Source organism: Fistularia commersonii, chromosome 20, assembly GCF_037954325.1.
Source record: "Fistularia commersonii isolate RoL2024-O1a breed Wild chromosome 20, RoL_Fcom_v1.0, whole genome shotgun sequence".
NCBI lineage: Eukaryota > Metazoa > Chordata > Actinopteri > Syngnathiformes > Fistulariidae > Fistularia > Fistularia commersonii.
Genome location: NC_141303.1, coordinates 3,996,333 through 4,015,447, shown reverse-complemented (window position 1 = coordinate 4,015,447; position 19,115 = coordinate 3,996,333). Strand labels below are relative to the sequence as shown.

General features: G+C 43.8%; 2 protein-coding genes across 2 annotated transcripts; both read right to left on the bottom strand.

The window, feature by feature from the left end:
- Nucleotides 1–1,378: 1,378 nt before the first annotated feature.
- On the bottom strand, nucleotides 1,379–3,106 carry chac1 (ChaC, cation transport regulator homolog 1 (E. coli)). The gene is made up of 3 exons (XM_086166906.1): nucleotides 2,452–3,106; nucleotides 2,279–2,314; nucleotides 1,379–2,162 (listed from the first exon to the last, which is right to left on the bottom strand). Exons 1-3 carry the CDS (start codon nucleotides 2,620–2,622, stop codon nucleotides 1,782–1,784), a joined length of 588 nt encoding a protein of 195 aa, XP_086023032.1. The 5' UTR covers nucleotides 2,623–3,106; the 3' UTR covers nucleotides 1,379–1,781.
- A 5,556-nt stretch (nucleotides 3,107–8,662) lies between these two features.
- dll4 (delta-like 4 (Drosophila)) lies at nucleotides 8,663–17,476 on the bottom strand. The gene is made up of 11 exons (XM_086166900.1): nucleotides 17,214–17,476; nucleotides 16,842–17,102; nucleotides 16,411–16,468; nucleotides 15,555–15,818; nucleotides 13,731–13,791; nucleotides 12,666–12,796; nucleotides 12,345–12,514; nucleotides 12,030–12,249; nucleotides 10,893–11,628; nucleotides 10,437–10,545; nucleotides 8,663–9,962 (listed from the first exon to the last, which is right to left on the bottom strand). The coding sequence occupies exons 1-11, from the start codon at nucleotides 17,265–17,267 to the stop codon at nucleotides 9,957–9,959; spliced, it is 2,070 nt and encodes a 689-aa protein (XP_086023026.1). The 5' UTR covers nucleotides 17,268–17,476; the 3' UTR covers nucleotides 8,663–9,956.
- Between the last annotated feature and the right edge of the window lie 1,639 nt (nucleotides 17,477–19,115).

Here is a 19,115-nt window from a genome sequence, read left to right as displayed (position 1 = left end):
GGTTGTACCTGAACCCCATGGCCCCTCCTATGGGTGGTGAGAGAAGGGGGCTTTATGTTGCCCTTTCTGGCTGAGCCTGGCCAAGCCCCATGGGTGCAGGCCTGCCCACCAGGTGTTCACCATCCCTGGGCCTGGCAAGTTCAAAATGTATTTTAGAGAATTGCTCAAATTTTTTTTCAACAGCTAATGCTGAAATGTCCATGGTCTTCAGATAATACATCACTTTAAAGAGGTCTGTTGTCAACCCTGGGTGTTTCGTTGCAGCCCAAGGCATTTTTACAAGCACAATGTTCTTATCATTGACTGTTTTGCTTTAACCTTTCCCTTAGAAACTTTACCCCAATAATACAACAATCTTTAAAAGTGGTCGGTGCTTAAAAATGGAGGCTGTTAACATCAACTGGAAGGTCACGGCAGAAAGACCACACACAGTTTAATATTGTTTTAAAAACACTGTGCTTGGATATCGTCCCTTAACGCCCACAAATTACATCCAGTCTTAATTTCATTTGTGGTGTTTAAAGCATTCATAAATTACTATTTGAACAACCACATTTCCAAAATAAATGTCCTGGGTATTTTGGATACTTCTTTGAAGCACTGTTTTACCCAAGAAATAGTTCATTGGAAAACAACGGCCTGTGTAGACCAACTTTCTATCAAATGTATTGTTAAAGATGTGACAGAAGCGGTTTTAACCTTCTCCAGGCAGATGTTGCAGATTTGCGACAGCCAAATATCAGATTTTTCCTGCAACTACAACTTAATTTGAGCCTGAGAGGGTTAATTCTGAAAATTGTTAAATATACATCTAGATTAACTGAGCTTTCAACTCAAACATTGTGATGTCACGGTTTTGAAAAATTCAGCTAACAGTACTTAAGCACCAAAATGACAGACATGATCACCTGGATGTTTTTCATTTATTTTTTTTAAAGTATGGGCTGGACCTAGCCAGAGATTTCATCTCGATGAGTGCTTCGGCATGTTCTTCCTGCTGCACTCTGACATGTGCACGGAGCAGACTGTAAACACAGGACTTCCAGGTCTGCGCTTGTTCCCGGGCCACTAGTTATATAAGCCCGAGCCCATGAGATAGGACTTCTCGGTTTGAATCACATCCAAGGTACAAGCTGCTCCAACTCATGGATGGGAGTGCCAGATATATGTTTTGTGTGGAGTCCAAGGGCCTGTTTCAAAACAGTTAGCGGTTATCTGCATAATTTAAGAGTTAAATATATATTTCAAACTGTTATGGGGCCTTTGAGCATACTACAGCTTAAAATCCCCCCCCACAATCGTCTAGCCTTTGGATAAATCAAGGTGTTTTCATTACAGCAGAGTTTTACAAAGTTAAACACAAACAACTTGTTGCGTGTTTTTTTTTTTTAGAAAAAAGTTTATTGGCATTTGCCATAAACAATGAATGGCGTCGATTTGCACAACTTCGTAACAAATCATTGCATGCATTTAGTGATTTGAACAATGGCTGTACCGTCTATGGACGGAATCTGAACTGTGCAAATAAGACATTCATGTACTTTCTAACGAGATGCTGGTAGATCTTTCCCCTCCAACAAAATACTATTTAGGTTTTACATTACACACAATGAGGTCATGCTTCAAGGTGACAAACATTTTGGTAGTCAGCAGTTTCACATAGATGGTAGCTCCGAATCTTGTTTACCAAATTTAAGTGGCCTGGCAGGACAGATGAAATGCCTCTGCTCTGTGTGTTTTTGTTTTTCTCCTCCACAATCTAATGAGACAAAGGGTACAAGCTACTGGGCTGTTAAGAGAAACAACACCACAGCCAGGGCTGCCGCCTCTATGGAGAATAGGTGATGGTCTTCGACATGGGGACAACTGCTTCTCATGAACTCGGCCAGTCGGAGGAGGTACTCCAGGTTGTGGCCAGTCTTCCCTCTGCACACAGCTATCTGGGCGCCGATCTGCTCGGAGGTGGCTGGCCCGAGGTAGAGTGGGTTGTCGGGTGTAGCGATGTACACCAGCGACTGAACGGACCACTCCTCCCCATCGGTGAAGAATTCCACCATTCTGGTGCTGTAGCCACCGCAGGCGGTCTCGCGTATGTCGAGATACTTCAGGGCCTCCTCAATCTGAGAGCCTCTCACCTCATACGCCACACCCCAGGTGCTTGCCTGAAATATAAAGGAGAAGTTAGTCATTGCTATCTGGGAGGAAAAAAACATAACAGGGCATTGCTGAGGATTGCATCAGGATTGCCCAGCCAATAGGAAACGGACTTTCCACTTACGTCATCATCCTCGATCAACGTCACCACTCTTCCGGGCTGCGGAGGGGGAGGAGGAGAAAGGTCACGACACTGATAACGCCTGGCACAGATATCCCCCAAACAACCTAACATCCCAGCTGGTAGTGAGCAGGCACAACCCAAAACACACTTTTCGTACACAAGTGACTTCTTACCAACTCGTCGTTTCCGCGGTGGAAGTTGTCTCCGTGCCAGAAACGTCTCTTGTAGCCTTTGATGTAGCCGACCTTGCTGCTCCTGTACTTGAAGTCTGGCTTCCACACCAGCGACCCGTACCCGAAGATCCACAGGCTCTTTTTCGCGCTGATAATATCTTGAGGCTTCATTTTTGTTGTTTTTGATCGGTAGCTTTGACGACGTTAAGATGGATCTATATGAACTGCCTTGTCAACAGACGACTAGCTGATGTAACTAGCTAGCTAACGTTAGCTTCCTCCGGTCCAGCAGCAGTGGTACCGGTTGGCTCGCAGGTATACCGCGGACGGTATTGGAGCCCAACTGCTTAGCAGTTGCGAAGATGGAATTTCGCAGTTGGTTTCGCCTTGCACGATGCATCGCCATTGCATTACAGGTGCCGCATTATGCCTTAAAAATCCATGGCAGCCTGTTCGGCCTCCAGACAAGTTAAAAAAAAGGAAAAACGCTGTGGCCAGCTGTTCGGCCGGCAGTTAAATTTGCCTGTACACCAATAGATAAGCTTCTATGTTCAAAATTCGCCGTCGAAATCAGTTATTGCCGTAAGTCAGATGTCTGACGCGCATCGGGACATACAATTTTCTCCCTATCCGTCGCCGAGATTGAGCTCAGGAATTTATCTAGTCCAGGATGGGCGGGCTTAACCAGTTTGGAATTTTGAACCAATAGCAGCAAATATGTTTCCTACTCTATTTGCAAATGCTCCAATTACGTTTTGGTGCGCTGAATAAGGCGGGTTTTAAACCAAACTCGTTGTATTATTTGCTGAATTTTGTAGATGACGCACACATGTAGCCTTCTATGATTGGTCAACAATATGTCAGTTAAACTGCATCGATGCATGATTGGTCGGTTCAGTTGTCATTCTCTAAAAGGATTTCCATCAGTTCCAGCGTTGTCCCGGCTGATGCAATGTTCCACCGTGTTTCGAGGAAAACAGCAGCAACAAACCAGGACATTGCGTCAGTTCAAAACAGGGGTAGTTCCATATAAGGCTCTATTTACATGATGTGGCACTAAAATCAAAGTGAAATAATATGTTGCCAAGTATCATATGGTTGTAAGTTTTAAGGTGATTTTTAGGTTGGAAAAATCACATCTTTTCACCATTTTTGACACCCCTTAATTGCTTGTTTTCATTACAAAGTACACCATGTTCTTTACAATATTGGTCGTTTTGTGGAGTAGATCTGTATTTATACCTTTTACTGAACTTGTCATTGCCCGTTTTATCAACTCTATTTCAGGGGCAAAACACAAATAAGTAGGCAGTGATTACTTGCCCTATTACGGTTTACATAGCTACCAACTTACCGTTACTATCTTCCCTCCATGAAAGTCAACCTCATGTTTGTATAGTTAGATGTTGATATGAGCCAGGAATACCACATTATATAATCTCAAAAGATCAAGTGGTAGGACAAAGGTCAAGGAACACCAATGATATCTCGCCTTCCTCCGTTCAACATAATTCGTGAGCCAAAAGTTGACAACGTTGTGTGTGCATATTTTTTTTACTTTCAACCTTATTGGAAAATATTATGAACATGGGCTGTAAATTTCTAATTTTCATTCAACTGGTTAGACCAAGCTGACTGATCCAGCAGCGTGCCTCAACGTGATACACTCGGTTCCTCCCATTCTATTGAGCAACGTGGCCAACAGCAGCTCAAAACCACAGGTTTCGGGGTTTATTGATAAAAAGAAAGGTGAATCGAGGATGCTTACACTGTGCAATATCATCTGAAATTAATTATTCAGTATAATACTGGCCAGCTTTTCCCGGAAGGGAGTCAAAATCACAGAGCCTTCATATCATAACCTGAAACCCTTATTATGTGGTCAATAACAAGTTTAAGTTGTGGATATTTCAAATAAGTGTTTTTCTTTTTTTTGACTCCAACATTAACCTGTTGACAGATAGTAAGCATAGTGCTCTCAGGGTCCTTCTAGATCTGTGTTCAATTTGAAACTTTTTCCAGATGGTGATAAATCATTGACTTCAGGTTTGGATTGTAAAAACACACATTTCAAGTTATAAATTTACGGAATAAACCTGAAGATAAACAGGTATGAAAATGTAAAACTGCTGCAATTTTTCAAAAACACTGACCCGGGCAGATAGACATCTCTGTTGAGATGATCAAGAACATTTGATATCCAACAAATAAAAATACCGGACACCTCTGGTGAATCTCAGGCTCATCTGAGCTCAATAAATAGATTATCTATAAATAGCTGGCATTATCTGCCTTGATAAGAGGCTAACCAACTGAATCAGCTCTTCACAAATCTAAGGCTCTTTTTGGTCCGAGGCTTTGAGCAATGCAGTGTCTTGCACGAACTTCTATCCCATTACGCTTTGTCCTTTCTTGTCACTCCATTCCTCAGTCCTGCAGCTATGGTATCACTTGCTTCACTGACAATATTTCTGGTTAGTCACTGCTAAAAAAGAAGTTTACGCCTCTTCAATGGTCAAGTTATTGAAAGACCACATGTCTTTTTTTTTTTTTAAAACAAGCCAACACATCTAGAAATAAATCATGTGGGATTAGCAAGTTGAATGAAATATGATCTTCATTCTAGGTTGCCATGCTCAAAATATAACCCTCCACATAAAAAAGTCTGGTCTGTTTTAAGGAGAAGCGAAACACTGCACATACTTAGAATCACATACCAAAACATTGCGTAATCCCTGTTCCAGGAAAGTCACGACAGGAATTCCAAATTATTCTTAGCTCAGAACGCTTTAGCGCTGAACTCCGAACATGCTGTTGTTTTAGCAAGCATGTATCATAAAATGTATGCCTCAGTTCTGTTTTTTGCGTTATGAACAAACATGTTATTATTGCTTTTTATTTCTCTGTTTTGACGGGCTCTTGTTTTTCTAGATCTCCTGGGTCAGTTCAACCTCAAGGTATGTGCTTTGTAAGCAAATCTAGTGAACCAAGAAGGCGACAATGGGAAAAAAGACATTGTCCTTTGCCTAACAAAGAGCCATGCATATTGATTATTGGAATTTAACAAAATTCTTCTTATTGCTTTTCTTTTAATTAGCTTTATCGCAAATTATGACCCAATCAATTTTCATTATCTTATATTATTATTTGATTATAGTTTATTTTATTTGTCTTCATATTCATTTACTCAATCATGAAAGTTTACATTTCACCTGGTGCCCACCTGAGGGTTTTGACTTCGCACACTCACCGCTCATTTCCTGTGCGTGGGCATCTTACTGACACCTAGTGTTAATTAATGAGACGACTGCAAGTGCAGGTAATGGCAAAATTAAGGTGCGTCATGACAGCATAGTATTGTATCACTTTAGTCTGTCTCTGGTTTACATCTACAAACATGCAAGGTCAAAGGCTGGTCAAAATAGCTTCAGTAAAAATGCATGATGAGTGAAAGTCAGTGCTGGGGTCAGATTTTCCATCAAAATCACTTATCCTGGCCTGACAACCATTAGCACAGTGTTTAGCCCTCCAGTCAATGACTGCACAATGACTCAGAAGGTAGCCAGACCTTTAAAATTATTATTATCATTTGCGAACATGCTAAATAGTAACGCCCAGACAGATTACAGAATAGAAAAACGATTGAAAGGCAGAAATGAAGCAACACTTGAAAATGTTCGATGATGATTCAGAGATGCGGAGGTGATCGTAAATCCCACAGTGACCATAAAATCCTAAAAATCTGAAAATTATAAACCATTTCTCAAATACACATGATGATACTCACCTGATATAATGGAAATAAATATTCAATCTGATTTTATAAAATTAGATTAAATAAGATAATATTATATTTAATAAAATATTATATATACTTAGTAATATTAATATAGATCTTGAGTTATAAACGATTCACAGGAAATATCTATATATTGGTGTCAAAGTGGGAAATTTGCATTTGCTAATGTTCAAAAACATGAAAAACAAACCTTTCGCTCAGAGGGAAGTCAACGTCAATCAATTACAATTTCAAATCAGCTACCTTTGCGTTTCAAATCCCGCCTCTCTCCCATTTACAATAAATAATGGTGATTAGGTTGTTTGCCTGCACCTTCACTTGTTTTGCCGTTGTTTCCTGAAAACTCGCGTCGTCTGTGCGAAGCAAGTGCAAACACCAGAAAGCGATGCGTGAGAAAATGAGTTTGCCTGTGCCGGCATGTTCTGCATTTTTCAATCAGGGAGGAAACAGGAACTGTTGTCACTGGGTCACAAACAGGATGCTGTGATTATAACACAATGAAAGTGCCTGGCCATACTATGGAGACCTGGAGGCCAAAGACCAGAGCCCTTGCATGTGCAATGCCATCAACTATGAATGAAGGTGCTCGTCTCTTTATAAGGTGTACGGCGATGGTGGGAAAAAAAAAACCTCACCAGGCCTGGTGTCTGAGCCATGCAAGGGGGGCTTTAAATTATGATTCATTGTTTAGATAACAAGAATGTTTTTCTTCTGCTGTGCCGGAAGCACCTTTTTGCCATTTTTTTTCTGCTTGTTCTGCAATCATTTTTTACCCACACGTATACCCACCATGCACACAAAAGTAGACACACACACACACACACACACACACACAGTCGTTCTTAGATGAGGATGCCCTGGTCAGCAGGCCAACAGGATGTGTGTGGGATTCTTTCGTTGAGTGTTGTTTGCCTCTGATTAGAGTGTGTTGACTGTTGCATGATTTGTTAATTGGGAGGCGGAGATAATGTGGATTTGGTAAAAATGTTATTCCTGAAGTACAGGTCGGCCACCTACGATGGTCAGGGTTTGCCACTTAAAACTATTCCACAATGATTTTAACACCAGTTATTGTGAACATACATACTTTTTTTAAACTTTTTTTTTTTGAACAAATTTTTTTTTTTGACAGATTGGGAATCTTTACTGCATAAATTGGCATAAACCAGCTAAAAATCAGCAAGAAATAAAGAAATAATTTGCGGGAATACTAAACTATGTAAAAACTCAAAAGTAATATTTCAAAACAAACAATAAAATAAGATAAAGTAAAATACTGTCAATCAAATTGACAATAATCATCCTCAAATATATAAAAAAAAGCCCCAAATTATAACTTTAAAAAATCTGTAATTCCATCATTATGAAAAAATAATCGAAATATGCAAGTCAAGACGCTTCCAAGAATTAGCGAGAAATCACTATATGAATTGCATGAATTTTCCGATGATCTTAAAATCAACATAGAGGTGTCAGCTGACACTGATAGGGATCTTGACTCGCCTAAAGTCCCGGCCTACATGAAAATAAATTTATTTTCGAACCCACCGGCAGACCTATGCATGATGTTTTCCAGACAGCACATATTAGCACCAAAAGTGTACAGAGCAATGTTATTTTCTGATAGACCATTGGGCTAAAGGGCAATGATGGTATTGATCAGACTCCTCTGACAAGTTGTTCTCTTCAGAATAGTTATCTTTTTTTTTTTTTTTTTGTTCATGTGGATTCATAGCTGATCTACTGGCTCCCATCTGTCTTCCCCTCCCCTATGGTGAAGGCACCAGTGCCAGGACTTCTCCCCACCTTTGTTCGCCGGAGTGGGTTGTACAGAACCGGGGCATTGAAATATTGCTCTTAACCCTGAAGGGGAGGAGGGTTGTGGAGCCTGTAAGTGCTCAAGTGCGCGTGTGTTTTTATGGGAGGAGGTCTGTGCACCCCTGGCATATGCTGCTGTTTTTATGGCACCACACAGTCACTCTCTGCTCCCCCACGGCATCTGTTTGCTTGGCTCTGTGTGCGCAGACGCGTGCGTATGAGCATTATGAGAGGTGGGGGGCGTTCCCCTTTGCCCTGTGCCTGGCTTTGTTTCGCCATTTCCAGCTTGAGGGGGTGGTATCCTTGGAAACGGATTTGAATTTCAAGCCAATTTGAGGCCAGAGAGAGAGAAGATGGGGTGGATGAGTGGGACGGGAGCCAAAGGCGTTTCTGGGAATTACTCAAGTATTGATGCTGTCGTCTAAATGTCTACCTAACGTCAAAAACGTAACATATTACGTGTGGATATGAAGCAGCAGCTGGAATCTATATTCAGAAGATGGATATGGTTTTCACCTACAGGCAGGGGGCACAGCTCAAGACCCGTGGGTGAATTTGAAAAATACAATAAACACAAGACACGTTCGATCGTCATTTTGAACTCGATTTCATTATTTAAAAACACACGAAAAATAATTTCATTTCCTCCATTTACTAACATCAAATTAAAAACTGTTTTCAATGAAGTTTATTCCTCAGAAGTTTGGTCCTTATAAATATGCATTATATACAAAATAATATTATAAAACATATAAAGAACAATGTGTCATATTTAAATTAAAACTCTGGAAATAATCATTTTTTAAAAATTACATTATTGGTTCTGTAGTTTTGAAATTTATTATAGGCAGGCAGTGGTGTGACAGTCTTTTCCTCTGGTAGTGAGTCTCTTTGTTTTCCTCAGTTGGGCTGCATAAAAACACTTTTATGCATACTTTTCCTTTCTCTTGGATCTTGCTGGCACAGCATAGATTGCTGCGTTCCTGTGGTTTGTCTTTTTTTTTATTTTTCTTTCTTTTTTTCTTTCCCCACAGCTCCCTCTTGATTAAGAGGAAGATATTTTTTTTTTTGTAGTGCAAATGATCCAAGAAAACAGACAAGGGCACAAATTTAGCATTCACTCCCCCCATCCCCCTCCCACTTTTAAGGCTTCTAGTGAATTTGGGCTGCATACAATCTTCCAACAGTCCAACCAGTCATTTTCACATGATTGAAGATTGTTTTTTTTTTTTTAGACATTCATAACACTCAGTGTTTGTGAGGTTGGATTGTGATGGTGGGTGAGTTCACTCATCTCGACCCTGAGTATTGCATAGCAGGTGAAGGTGGCAGGAGTGAGCGTAGGGGATTTGGAAGGGTCAAATCCTAGGCAACATTTAACTGATTAGTTGGCTAAAAAGAGTCATCATGATTATCACACAAGGCCAAAAGTGAGTGGCGGTGATCCACCCTCGCCTCAATCTACTGTCCAGGATCGCTGAGATTATAAATAACCATTTCATTGAGGCTCTGTCAGTCTTCAGTCTTCACACCTCGCGCAGTCAGTCTATTTGTTTAACCATTGTCACAACCGAGAGAGGTCCTTCTCTGTACATGTTTGCATACAAACATTGGTCAACATAAGGATTCTCAGTTTTGTTCCATTTTTTTCATTTTTTTTTTGTTTTTTTTTTTGTTTTTTTTTTAATCGTTTGTTTGTCGTCGTTGTTTCCTGTTTGCCTGCGGAGCAGAGGTTCTGCTCTCTCCAGTTCTCAAGTGTTCAAGAGCAGCAGTGGACATCTAAAACAATCTCCCGTCTCTTCTCGGCATTTGTAAACAATCCAGAATATTATATTCTGCCTTGATTGTGTATTTTTCTTCGGTCCCTCGCTTTCAAACCACTCACACTTTATACCTGTGGGGAGGGAGGACAGGAAACGAAATCAGAAAAGAACAGAACTAAATAATACAAGACAATGATAAGTGAGGGATAAAGATTGTTCGGTGTGTTTTTTGGCTTTGTTTGACAGATCCAAGCGGTACATCCATGATATTTTGCTTGGAAGTGAACAACTTATAAACTTCGAAATTCCTCCAAACGCCAAAGAGGTTGAGGAAAAACAAAAAAAACAACAAAAAACCACCTCTGAGACCGAACAGCGCCAAACACATGCTAAGAATCAGCGAGTTCAGAACTCGGGGTCATCTCATAGCCAATTGATGATTAAAAATAATGCGCACGATTGGAGTCACAGTCTTAATATGAGTAATATTTCGCGCTGTCTGAAGTGTTGCTGCGGCGGTTGAATGATGGCAGCGCTGGGACAGCAGGAGGCCTTTTGAGCGGAGGATCTAAGGATTTGTTTATTGCACTTGTTTCTTGGCTTACCTCAGTTGCTATAATGCACTCCCTTCTTTCCTCTGCTATAACAAATACTGACTGGTACATGGAGTCTCTTGAGGAACATATCGTTGATATCCTACACTCTGGCTTTTCACTGCAAACACAAATCACACTTTGTGTTATCACAAACTGGAAGCACATGGCAGAGCTACACACAGGCACACACTGCGGGGGCAGGCAGCGTAGCGGCGATGAGAAGCAACATGGTTGTCCAATACTAGTAAACTGCAATTTTGAACACAAATAAGAGCTTATTGGATTTAAACAACTTCAACTGAAACGGTGTGTGACTCAATAGATCTGTTTACGGCACTTGGCTTGCATTTGAAACTTCTGTTAAAACACATTTCTTAGAGTAGATGGACGGGCATTTCGCGGATGTTGTCACGTTTACATGATATCTAAGTAGTCCAAGTTAATACAAATGAGAGTATATCTTACCTGTACACTCGACTTAAGGGCATTTTGTCTTCTAAACACTTGTCATAAATATGACTTTTGTCTTCTTGTGACTTTTCATCCTTGAACTCCTTCGAATTAGAGTTGTAAGGGTCCAAGTGATAGTTTTTATGGATAAAGTTCGACTTCTCCGAGTCACAGTCCACCTCCAGGCCGATTTTATGGTTGGTGTTTTTCAGCTGGGACGCTGGGATGAGGTTGTCCCTCTGGAAGTTGGACAAGTTGTTCATAGTCTCTGTGTCTCCGCTCTCCCTTTGGGCCTGCCTGTGTATGTGCCTCAAGGCCAAGCCCACCATGCAAACCAGCACGAGCAGCGCCACCAGCCCCACGGCAAGAGAGACGGCCGCCCACTGGAATTTGTCCTCTTGGTCTCCGGCTGCCGACGTCACGGCAGCAAAGTACTCACAGGTCGGCCCGGTAAAACCGGCGGGGCATTCGCAGGTCGCCGGGGGCTTCCCCGCCCCGCCGCCGCCGCCGGTGCAAACGCCCCCGTTGCTGCAGGGATGCAGGGAGCACTCATCCAGGGGTCTGTCGCAGTTGCGTCCGCTGTAGCCCGCGGGACAGGCGCAGGTGTAGTCGTTGATTCGGTCGAGACAGGTGCCTCCGTTGAAGCACGGGTTCCCCGAGCACTCGTTGATGTTGATTTCGCAGTGTTGGCCCGTGAATCCCGCGCGGCAGCTACACATGCGGCGGCTGCCGTGGAGCTGGCACAGACCGCCTACGGGAAGAACGGAAGATTGAAATCATTTAGAACGGCGGACGGTTCATATCTTCGTGAACCTTCCCGCGAGGCCCCTCTATAGTTCACACATCTCCATCAAATCAACAGTGCGGCTGCAGAACCACATATTGTTCTCCCAACAAAGAACAATCCCAGAGACTTCCATGTTTACAAGAGAACAGAAATTGAGCTACGCTGGATATTTATCCCCTTTCATCAACAACTGTAGCGAGCTGTGGTGACATTTACATGCTGCTGCTCTGAGCTGTTGAGTGTTTATATGGAGGACAATAGACACCCAGTTCCCACCGATTCCTGTTGTTCCACACAGCTTCCAGTTGCAGGAATTTGAGGGGGGAAGTTCAGAAAGGGGGGCAAACAGGAGAGGAAGACTGTACCATTAGCGCATGGAAGCGACGTGCACTTGTCCACTCTCTTCTCACAGTTGAGTCCGGTGTAGCTGCGGGGACACTCGCACATGTAGCTGCGACCATTGTCCTTCTCCCAGCATTTGCCGCTGTGGAAGCAGGGCGCATCCGCGCACGTCAGCAAGCTGTGCTCGCAGTGGGAGCCCTCGAAACCCTGGAGACAGTTGCACTCGTAGCCGCTTTCCAGATTCTGCGGGTTTAGGAGAAAAAAAAAAAAAAACACGAGTAAGACCAGAAGACTAAAATGACAAACCGTGATTTTTGAAAAAGGGATTTCCGGCTTACCGTGCACAGCCCTCCGTTCCTGCAGGGGTTGCTGTCACACTCCTGCATCTCCAGTTCACAGTTGACCCCCGTGTAACCCGGAAGGCAAGTGCACGTGTAGCTGCCCTGGCCCGTGTTCATGCAGGTCGCACCGTTCACACAGGGATGATGATGAGTGCAGAAGTTCAGATCTGGAGGAGAGAGAGGAGTGTTTGTTTACATAGAGCCTGCAGTGGGAAAGACATCTACGAAGCGACAAATGCAGAGGTAATCTGATTTACTAATGATATCAAGACCTCCGAGGAAAACGAAAGCGGAAGCGGTCCGAGTTCGCCGGCGTACCTTGGTCACATAGAAGGCCGCCCCAGCCCTCCTGGCAGTTACATTGCCACGGCATCTGGCAGGTGCCGTGCTTGCAGGCCGGGTACTTCTTACACTCATCGCAGAACGTGCCCTGCCAGCCTTCTCTGCACCTGGAGGCGCAAAAAAACAAAAAAGAAAAAAACGCAGTTTTTCATCAATCGGTCCGTCGTCACGTCGCCCGTCTTGTCGATGCCAAGAACAACATTGTGAATTCGCGAAGTCCGATTCCGCTGAGCTGGAGAAGATGCCGTCATGGATTTACACGAGAGACCGACGAGAGACGCGAGATTCGCGCTGAATTCGGTCACGGTAATTCAACCCATCTTTCAAAATTTAAAACAATAGTTCTCAATGTTCCGCTGGATATGATGCAAATTTACTATCAAGACTTCTATTATGATTACAATTTCTTTTTCTCAAAACATTTCCATTGAAAACCGACGGGGAGATCGTTTACATCTTTGACAAAGAATAGCGACTCATATTTTATACGAATATGAAATTCACTTAAAATATCCTTAGCAGCATATGCTGCATGTCCTTATCGCCCAAAAATATTTATTTCTCCACATCCTTTGTCAATGTCTGTAGGACTGACTACTTTAGGGTTCCAGCATTTTTAGGGCGGGGTGAATGAGTGAGTAAGAACATGGGAGCCGCTTAATGGTTTTGGGTACATAAAGGGGTTTAACCTCGTTTTCGTGTTGGGAATGATAGATGTGTCTAAAAAAGAGGGCAAAATATAGTCCCCGGGGGGATTTCTCACGGACGGGGGGCTCAGCGAGTGTGTGAACCGCCGTCGAGAGATGAAGGACATGGGAAGTCTGATCATTAAGTGATGTTGGAAAACACCAAAGGGACCTCACAAATGTGTTGTTGATTTCGCGAACTTCACACTCTCTCCGTTACGGCCTGATTGAATTTCTGCACGTAAATGTAATCTCGTCGAGGACGGAGGTGCTGATGTGAAATTCGCGTTCGCCTCATGCGTTATTTCCGCGCGCTCGACACCGATTTCAACACTTCATAATTTCCAATACTTACACACACTCGCCGGGCACAGAGCAATTCCCATATCTCTCGCTGCAGCCTTCCAGACAAATGGCTGAAGCCAAGAAAAGAAGACAAATGGGGAGAAAAGACAGCGACAGAGAGAGAGAGAGAGAGAAGGGAACACTGTTAATCTGATTCTGATTATAATCACACTTAACATGAGTAAGAAGCATGCAACTTCATAACACTGATGGGTTGTGTGTACATACAGCAGGCCTCATTTGATCTGAACCTGTGCGCCACACCCCCCAGCTGCTGTGTGTGTGTGTGTGTGTGTGTGTGTGTGTGTGTGTGTGTGCGCAACGGGGGTTTGTTTGTCCCATTTTGAAATGTACAGGTCTCGAATGACTCTGATTCACATATCAGGCAACTGACGATAAGCGGCCAGTGGAGTCCTGAGCAGATGCTCGCTCTCAATAGCAGACAGCTGTCACTATTGTTGTTTGCGGTCTCCCACAACCATATTTGCAGCTGCCGCTGTCGCGCGCCCACCAATGGCGCGGCCGAACGCCGGTGGCGCGTGGCGGATAAGACCGCCGCGATTAACCCCGGCTGGCGCGTGCAGCCACCCGGGCTCCGATTAACACCCGCGCGGATTACATTACCGGGCACGCGCGGTGTACTGCATTACCCGGGCTCCTCTTCCCCTGTAATTTTATTAATCAATGACTCGTGCAGGCGCAGACCTGTTGGATCGGCGTGCACTAAGATCTGGATTATTTGTTTTGCAGGCGGGTTGTTGTTGTCGGTGCCCCCAAAGTGGCCACCGGTGGACAGTGGGTTCCACCCCACACCCCACACCTGCACCTGGATCTCATCTGAAATCGATTATTGGCTGTCAAGAACGTGTGTTTACATGAACCAAATGCACCAACTCAAGTATCTGCCGGTGATGCCAGTCAATGATCTGAGTCCAAAACCACAAACAACATGATTTAGATTTGTTTGTTTTTTGTTCGATTTATCCATTATGATAGGTGCTCAAATTCATTTTGAGTCAATATGTGATTCAGTCATGACAACGGATGCACTGTTTTTTGTAGATAATATAAAAAAAAAATCATTGTCTCCACTGTCATTGGCTGGTGGCCCGAGGCACTCATAAACGCCATATATGGATAATCCTGTCGCGCGTTTACGCATTCATTTATCCATTTCAAACTCACATGGCAACCCTTGGTATCGCTTCAAGAGTCCCTATAGCCCATTTAAAATAGACCGGGCACGTAGGCTGAAAATTGATGAATGGCACCGTGTGTGTGAGAGAGGAAATTATAGTGCCTGAAAGATTCCCAATCTATCTTTCTTATGTATATTTTCTGTAGTCACCGATGATTGATGTTTCTGTAATTGCAACACGTCAGACCATCTGGTTAGAATTTGGCTCCACGGTAGAAATAGCACATGCCAATTTCTCTCTCACCACCAAGTGACACGGATGACAGATCCATTGTCGCCAGTGTTGCTGACATACCCGGCACATGGTAACTATTACTTTCTTGGTGCCTCCTTCCCATCTACCCTTTGATTAATTTGTTATGGTGAAAAGGGACCGTGGCGCCGTGGAGCCAAATGGCATCAGGCCACCTGGTTGGCCCATTCGAGGCTATCCAGGACGTGGGAGTGTTGGCGCGCGATTTGGCCAAGAGGATTTGCAAAAAAAAAAAAAAAAAAAACCAAACCGGTCGTCATGCCACGATGCATGTGAACACCAATCTCACTGTAATGATAAAAAAGCTCAGAAATCCCCCCCCCCCACCCAAGAAGAAACAGACATCGAGCGCCACCGTGCTCGACCGACAGGTGATCGCTTACGTTCTTCGCAGTATTTCCCCTTCCAGCCGGGCAGACAGGACAGCTGTCCGTCTCTGGTGCAGGTGTAGTGGCCGAATCGGTCGTCCCTCGGCGTGCACTTCTTGGAGCAGCTTTCTCCGTAGTAGCTTTCATTGCAGACGAATCGGTAGGAATACCTGAGCTCCGTCTGCTTGGTGGTCAGCGTGTCCGGCGACCAGTCGGCCCCCACGCCCAGCTGTCTTTGGATTGCAAAAAAGCTTATCAAAAAGTCCGGGTTGTTACTCTCTGGAAGAGGAAAAGAGGGAGGAAGACGTTAGAACATGTGCAGGGTTTCCAACATGATTGTCGCTGTATCATGAATGGCTCCGAGTTCAAAAGTCACCCACTTTCTTTTGAGTAATCTGCATCCCTTATCAAATCCCATACAGCTAAGATGAAAGATAAACTCAGGTTGAAATTTCCTCTTTCTTTCCGTCAGCAAAAACATTCCCAGGCCTAGTCCCCTCTTCCAAAGGGCGGAACAGAGTAAGGTGTAAAATACAGGAAGATGTAGTCAGGGGTTTTTGGCAGGGACTGTGTATTCTCACCAAAGCCCACAGCTCTTTCCCACGCCAAAAATAAACCAGAGGAAGTTCAATTGTATTGGGTATAAGAATGAAAAAGGTGTTCTGAAGTTCATAACAAAGAGGAGAATAGATGTAAAAAAAAAAAATGGATTAAATTAAATTGCGCGGGTGGTAGATGAAAGTGGCGAAGGGATGGATTGATATTTAGCGCTTTTGTGCGTGTAATGTGCGAAACTACGGCGAAGACAGAGCAGCGGGTGTTAAACGTACAGACAGAGCTCCCTCCTGTGGCAGGAGAGGTTTGCACTTACCTACAGGTAGATTTCCATAAGGAGAATGCCAGGCTTCAATTATTAAAGAAAACGACCCCTGGAGAAAGGAGAAATGTGTTAATAAACCAAATGCATCTTTTTTTTTTTTTTTTTTAACATAAAAACACAACTCGAAGCTTTCGAGGATGCAATAACTCTAAAGCTCCATGACTAAAGGAGCCCTCAGTGCGTGTGGATTTTGGAAATGAACGACATCGTGGAAGTCCAATCTGTGCGTCGCCAAGGTATTACCTAATGGTATGGATTAGACGAGCACAACCAATAACGGGTGCGCTCCCAAAATGCATAGCAAAACCCTTCACAACACCACACCGCGGTGGCTTGAACCCAAATCCAAAACAAGTGGATGTTTTTGTTTTGTTTTGTTTGTTTGTTTGTTTTTTTCTTTCTTTCTTTCTCTGCGCTCTTACCGGCCACCCGAAGTTGAACGGTATCTGAATCGGCCTGCGTAAAGTGCCACTGTCCTTGGCGGTGAAAGAGTTGGTCCCCAGCACCGGCGTCCACGTACTTCCAAAGATGCAGTCACCCGGAGACACCACGGCCTGGTAGTTCTTCAAGCAAATTCTGAAATAAGTCCTGCAACCTGGTTTGCACGCGTTACCGTTCGCCAGCAAACCCTTGAGGTTTTTAAATTCGTGAAGATCGAGCTCGAAAACGCCGGACCCGAACACCTAAAAATAAAATAAAAAAAAAAAAAAAGAGCCTGGTTTATACACACAAATGCATCGCACCGGTCGAGATCTTCCAAGGACCACAGGGGGAGATGGTGTCCTCCTTCATACCTGTGTTATCAACGTGGTGCTGAATGCGATGGTAAAGGTGAACCAGGCTGCCATCCTTCCCGCTTCTCCGGGGCAGCCGCGTCACCGGCTCGGTAAAAACAGCAAAACCGTCCTATTCCAAAGTAATAACACCGAAGGAAAAAACAAAAACAAACAAAAAAAAAAACAAGAAAAAAAAAAACTCTAAAACATGAATAAATCCTTCAACCCCGAAGGGAGTTCTCCCGGTTGATGTGCGTCAAAACCAAAAAAAAAAAATCCCCAATCTCCAAGTTATCCAAACGTGAGAAGACAGATATCCAAGGCTTGTGCGTGTCTCTGCGGGCGGGAGTCCGTCCCCCTCCCTCCCCTCTCCACGGTGCGGTGCGGTGCGGTACTCCACAATGGTCACTCCGCGCCCGGGGCTTGTTTTGGTGCGTCGCCGCGCCGTGCACGCTCAATACCCGTCTTATTTCTAGTGAATGAACCGCGGCGCGTCTCCCCGCCCGACTATATAGACTCGCAACCGCGCCGCTCATTACATAAACTGCCAATCACCGTGCGCGTAGACCCCGCCCACTTTTACATATTCACCCCCCCCACACACACACACACCCACACGCACACCCACACCCACACGCACACCAACACCCCCCCCCACCCCCTTGCAGCCCCGACAACAAATACCCAGATTTAATGCGGTGCTGGCACCGCGACCACCGGCCGATTATCAACATCTGTTGACTTATTTTTAGCGCACAATACAACGCGCGTACACATCACGCAAAAAGGACAATGAAGGAGAGGAGAAACTTAAAAAAAAAAAAAAAAAAAAAAAAAAATCAACAATTAAAAATCACTCCTTTACCTCCAACTGCGGCTGTTTTCTCTTTCACGCACGCAAGGAAAAACAACTAAACCAATTAAGAGATTTTTTTTTTAATACATTTAATTCCTCATCAGCCAATCGTTGCATTGTTTGCAATTTAAACATCGCGCCCCCACGCGTGCATGAGTGCGCGTGTCTGTGTTATTATTTTGTTTGTGTTTTTTTTCTTTTTTTTTTTATCTTGATGGCGGCGCGCGTTCCAGTTTAGCAGCCGCGTGCCTCCCATTGTCGAGACGCGTGGCCCCGCTCCCGCAGTCATGCGGGGTGCGACGTGCGGGACTAGAGAAGGCGATTCAGCTGTATGCAAATAAGCTCTCTCTCTCTTTCCCTCTCTTTCACCTGCAAACCCTAACACTGCTGTTTTACCCCACCTGACCCGTCATATTTGGGTGGAATAACAGGGAAAAAGTCTATATATGTTCATAAAAAATCACATGCATAAATATAAACATACGTTTATATATATTTATATATGTTTATATATGTTTACATCTGTTTATATATGCTTTGGTGGTTGGCGCTAGGTTGGTGGGCGTCATCCAATCAGAGGGGTCGATGGTTCGATGTGTGAATTGGTGAATGCTAGCTATTGTAACAACTGCAAGATGTAAATAGATCAGATCATTTATCATATATATATTGTAGAGAGTCACAAATGTTGGGGTTTGTGTTGGTGCTTGTTTTATGTGTGATTTTGGGGTTCGCTGGGAATTATGTAAGAGCAGTGGTTAGCGCTTCGGCCTCACAGCACGAAGAATCCTGGTTCGATTCCGACCGGGGGATCTTTCTGCGTTTGCAGAAAGTTTGCATGTTCTGCGTGTGTTTCTACCCACAGTAAAAAAATAGATTGGAAAAAAATTGGGAAAATTGCCCTGAATGGTTGTTTGTCTATATATATGCGGCCCTGGGATTGACCTACGATCAGTCCAGGGCAAACCTGGGTATTTTACGAGCCGCAGGTCACATCCGGACCGCCAGACTATTTTGTTTGAATATTTTTAATCCATATTGAATTTAAAAACTCCATATTTTTT

Excerpts from the sequence above, each read along its gene's own strand:
- chac1 (XM_086166906.1), bottom strand. The coding sequence starts at position 2,622 with ATGAAGCCTCAAGATATTATCAGCGCGAAAAAGAGCCTGTGGATCTTC. Across the intron at positions 2,315-2,451 it reads ACCGCGGAAACGACGAGTTG|CCCGGAAGAGTGGTGACGTT; the intron begins GTAAGAAGTCAC and ends CCCCCTCCGCAG. Across the intron at positions 2,163-2,278 it reads CGTTGATCGAGGATGATGAC|GCAAGCACCTGGGGTGTGGC; the intron begins GTAAGTGGAAAG and ends TTTATATTTCAG.
- dll4 (XM_086166900.1), bottom strand. The coding sequence starts at position 17,267 with ATGGCAGCCTGGTTCACCTTTACCATCGCATTCAGCACCACGTTGATA. Across the intron at positions 15,819-16,410 it reads TTATGGAAATCTACCTGTAG|AGAGTAACAACCCGGACTTT; the intron begins GTAAGTGCAAAC and ends TTCCTCTTCCAG. Across the intron at positions 12,797-13,730 it reads TCTGTGCCCGGCGAGTGTGT|GTGCAGAGAAGGCTGGCAGG; the intron begins GTAAGTATTGGA and ends TTGCGCCTCCAG.